The sequence below is a fragment of the Mya arenaria genome, chromosome 2, assembly GCF_026914265.1.
Source record: "Mya arenaria isolate MELC-2E11 chromosome 2, ASM2691426v1".
Classification (NCBI taxonomy): Eukaryota; Metazoa; Mollusca; class Bivalvia; order Myida; family Myidae; genus Mya; species Mya arenaria.
The window spans coordinates 35,564,317-35,568,901 of record NC_069123.1 but is presented as its reverse complement, the minus strand read 5'-3'; the positions used below and the strand labels follow the sequence as shown (position 1 = coordinate 35,568,901).

General features: G+C 34.2%; 1 protein-coding gene across 1 annotated transcript; it reads left to right on the top strand.

The window, feature by feature from the left end:
* The first annotated feature begins 2,139 nt into the window (after nt 1-2,139).
* Nucleotides 2,140-4,330, top strand: LOC128214551 (uncharacterized). Its single transcript, XM_052921080.1, has 4 exons — nt 2,140-2,194; nt 3,252-3,365; nt 3,618-3,796; nt 4,161-4,330. Exons 1-4 carry the CDS (start codon nt 2,140-2,142, stop codon nt 4,167-4,169), a joined length of 357 nt encoding a protein of 118 aa, XP_052777040.1. The 3' UTR covers nt 4,170-4,330.
* Nucleotides 4,331-4,585: the final 255 nt, after the last annotated feature.

Sequence of the window (4,585 nt, the reverse complement as noted above, 5' to 3'; positions counted from 1 at the left end):
TTAGTTTAAGTTTCTTTCTAACATTTTGTTAGGCATGGTATGTTTTGCCTTCACACTTTGTTAATATGGTAGTTAATTTAAAATGACTTACCTGGTTCCTCGGGTTTTTGTGCTTGGCTTTGTGGTAGCTCCTTGGATCTGTATACAGCAAATAAACTGAGGTTTTAAATCAGCCTGATTCACAAAAGAACTGAAGTAAACATATTATTAAAATTAGAAATAGTGTCTCTGGTACTGTGTTTATCGATCTGAGTCAAGTACTAGTATTTGATATTTCTTTGTTGCACCAAACCAAGCATGTTTATCATTTTAATAAGATTATGTGCATATAGACACACTTATACTGCAGCTTTTGTAGTGATGCAGTAGAGTGTACCGCTGCGGAGGGAGGGGTTTTAGGTTCGATCCCGTCCAGATGCACAAACCATATTGAATATTGCGAAGTCTAATAGCTACCCCAAGTTAAAGTAGAAGGAATTTTCATTAATCTTTACCCGTAGTTTCTCTGGTATTCCTTGGAATGAAGATGCTCGTTTTGGAGGTGGCTTTTTTGTATTTGTTGGAGTGGCTGAATTAAGCAAAGCACTGAAAGTGCTGAGGGACGGTACTGCTTAAATATGGTAGCAGTAATGTAATAACTGGTAGAAGAGACGTCAGTACTGTGTTAGAAAGATAGTGAAATGGTTCATACATGTACGAGGGCTGTCCGGAAAGTCCATGCACACCATCTATAAATATGCTCGCAATTATTACCATTGTGAAATATTATCTACATGGTTCAAAACAACAAATATATTTGCATCAATCAGGAACATTTTATTCATAAACATATGGACGTACATACGAAATAATTTATCTGATCTGTAGACGCAAAATACGTTAGAACCCTGTTCATTATTAGAATATAGGTATTTTGTCTGTTAATTGAAAACAATCAGTTTTGGGACAACAACAAACACGCAAAGGGTATCACAAGAACTCAATGTTTGTCTTTGATAAGAATTAAACAAAACAAACATAAAAGACAGAAATGCATACGATATTAATTTTATTGAAAAAGTTAATTTTCTAGAGATTTTCAATTGAAGAATGTAATACATAATGGATTTAAACAATGCTTTTGAGTTAAATACATATATTTTGTTTTTAATAGCACTATTATAGATATACTGAAAGTAAGTTTCTTGTTCATGACAATCAAATACTAAATTAAGATAATAGTGTGTAAGAGAGCAGTATAATGCGGAAATGGAAGTGAATACAAATGAAAGATGAATGAAAGTTAATATGTGATTATAGCAATTGCAGAATTTACACAGATCAGTTATAATTATAAATAGCAAAAAGTGACATCACATTTGTAAGTATTGTTAAATAATAGTATAATTGTATTAATTGGTGCAGTGAAGAATGTATAAGAAAGTAAAACATTGTGTACCTGTGTGTGCTGAAGTCAGTAAAGTATAGAGATGAGGTTGATACAGTAATATGGTTAAAATCTACTTACATAGCAGTCAACCACACCTGTGCAAGATCAATATCTTTACATTCACAAGAGCATTTCAATTTGTAAACAACATTGACAAATTAGCACAAAATTATATACACATGCAAGGTCTAACACATTTTTAACTGGTCACTGATTTAAGTCCTAGTCCAGTTTTTGTTTCTTGATCTAAAATGGGTCTGAAATTGAGCCCAATTTACAATTGTAAAATTGGCCTTCCACATTTCTTGATAATTATCAACAAAGTTATTATTAAACAATGCCTGAATAAAAGTAAAGTTGAGCTTAGTAAGTGACAGAATTAGTTCTCAACAGAATGCTCTCTTGTTCTCATTTGCAAGGAGAGCTTAGACTTTCTGCGAATGTTCAAACAAACTATTAATAAATTTAAACCTTGAATTCTTCAGTACGACTATTAAGTAACTAATTTTAATTTGAACGGTACTGCGAAAGCAGTGCCGTTCATAGGTATCATGTTACTTTTCGACAGGCATGCATCATTTGGTCCCCGGCTTCATACCTCAAACTGAAGCGTCCAGGAACCAGTTTTAAACGGAAGTGCACGGCCAAATGAAATAAAGCTTTTGTCCACTATTCATAAGTACGCGAGTCAAGTAGCGATGTTTAAAATGATGTATGAATACACATCGTTCCATGCATCTTCCAATCATCGGCCGGCAAGTTTCGGTGAGTGACTACTTACAATAGAATTTTCGAACGAATTTAGTTTGTTCTTTATTTTTTATTTCACTGATTTTGTTCTGATATTTTGAAAATGATATGTAGAAGCAAATACAGTTGAAAAATTATTTCGGTCAGTTATGGAGCTATAAAAATCTTTTTCGTAGGAAATTAGAAATTTTGTTGCTGTTATTATTTTCGTTCAATTAAATTCTTCCTCTTGATAGGAGTCCTACACACGCTGTCACGTAGTCTGGTTCCCTGCTTACGGATATTCCATACAACCTGGGGCCGTATTCAATAAGCCATTTTGATTGAACTTAGATTTAAAATAAAAAAACTAAGTGTTTTGATTTTTTATCTGTATATTTAGCTGACGAATAGGCATCACTGATGCATGTCTAAGGATAAGGCTAAGATCAATATTGAATACTGGCACTTGTCTTAACATTAATCACTGTATAGCAACACTATTAATTCAACCATTACTTTATCATTTTGAATTATCGATAGAAGTTGTTTTAAATGTTTGCCAGCGTCTGTAGCACAGTATTGATGCACTACAAATAAACCTCGGATTCTTCTATTTCCATATAAAAAATCGTCAAGCTGATCAATTGCTAAATTAGACGTCATCATTTTAAAATGAAACATGTATTTGCAGATGAATTCCATCAATGAAGCCTTAAAAAAAGCGGGCCATACCCCAGTCTTTGCCTGTGGGAATGTGGTATACCACAGGAGCTCAGATGGCATTCCATGATGGCAATAACATCTCTTACCAAATTCAGCAGGTCAAAAGTGCTCTTTACCATCCACAGACAGTATTCGGCAGACTAGGGACAAGAAATTCCTACTTTCTGTAACAGCTGTTTGGTTGTGCATGAACAGCAAATGCATACGGTGCAGGTTTGTTAAACTGTAGGCGCTGCCACTGTCCATCTTCAGGATGCTCTACAGTCACTTCAAAAAATAAGGGTGTCAGATCCACAGACAGTATTCGGCAGACTAGGGACAAGAAATTCCTACTTTCTGTAACAGCTGTTTGGTTGTGCATGAACAGCAAATGCATACGGTGCAGGTTTGTTAAACTGTAGGCGCTGCCACTGTCCATCTTCAGGATGCTCTACAGTCACTTCAAAAAATAAGGGTGTCAGATTCAAGCAAAATAATCCAGGTATGGAATCTTTCATATATCATCCATTTTTTGAAAATGCAATTAACCTTCAAAATATAAATTTAATTACTGAAAAACTTAAGCTTGTTGATACCAGATTACTAAGTTAGCCCTTATCCCTTTCAAACAGTCACCAGTAACATGCATATAACTTTGCTTTTTTATAGTGCTAGTACATATTTATGTTTCTCTGTATGTATATATGTAAATCACTGAGTTTATTTAGCATTTTCTTCTTGTCTTCTAATGCAGGAAGAAGCCCAGGTCTTACTGTTAAGGTACTCAATGAGGTTGTGACCATTAGGCTCAATGTTGTGGAGAAAGATGTCTGGCCGGGAGACATACTGATGTTCTGCTTTACTGATGTTGTTGCCAACACCTACCAAGCATTCACTACAACTACCACAACAAACAATATACTGATAATGCAGGTGAATAAAATTATAGCATAACCACCAGACATCTAAAAAAATTAAGATGAGGGTCATTCATTTGGTCCAAAAGCCTAAGAGATTGTGTCAGATCATACCTAAAACAACAAGCATCAATGCTGTTTGAAAACCTTTTTTCATTTTTGTTTCATTCAACTTAAAATTTGTGTATGTCTAGATGATGCATCATAACAAATGCCCATAATAATAGAAAACAAAACATTCATCGCCAAATACAATATATTCTTTATTTTGTCTCTAATTTCAGTTGTATTTCTTATTGATTGTTTAAAATATGTTAGTTGATAGGTATTTTGAAGTATAAATGTTTGAATTTATTATTAACATGTGTGAACATTTGCAGAAAATCTGAGCTACCTTTGTGAAAGAGGCCAAGAGAGGATTGGATGGTGAAGTTTCAGATGACACATTGCTGACTGTTTCCACAGAGCTGATTTTGCTTTCTACTGGCAGCAGAAGGAAGTTATCACTTTTATTTTAAACAATTCGGTTCTAATGCCACCAATTTGTCAAGATAACATGTAACTGAACAAATTGAAATTACACCAACTTCCTTCATTAACACAAACTAACTGTGTACCTGGACCATCAGCTTGAACTGTATACTTCTTCTACTACCATTTCCGCATATTCAAACATTACTAGAAAGGTCTGAAAGGCAATCATGCTATCTTTAGTGATAGTTGAAGAATGATAAACTCCTGTGTTATGAATTTTGCTGCAACTTGATATCACCAGTAAATACAGACAGTGCCAAATTTATAACAT

What these genes read in the sequence shown, in the direction of transcription:
- LOC128214551 (XM_052921080.1), top strand. Translation starts at nt 2,140, where the DNA reads ATGTATGAATACACATCGTTCCATGCATCTTCCAATCATCGGCCGGCA. An exon ending in TCATCGGCCGGCAAGTTTCG is followed by an intron (nt 2,195 to 3,251) that starts GTGAGTGACTAC and finishes GTGCATGAACAG; the next exon opens with CAAATGCATACGGTGCAGGT. An exon ending in ATTCAAGCAAAATAATCCAG is followed by an intron (nt 3,366 to 3,617) that starts GTATGGAATCTT and finishes CTTCTAATGCAG; the next exon opens with GAAGAAGCCCAGGTCTTACT.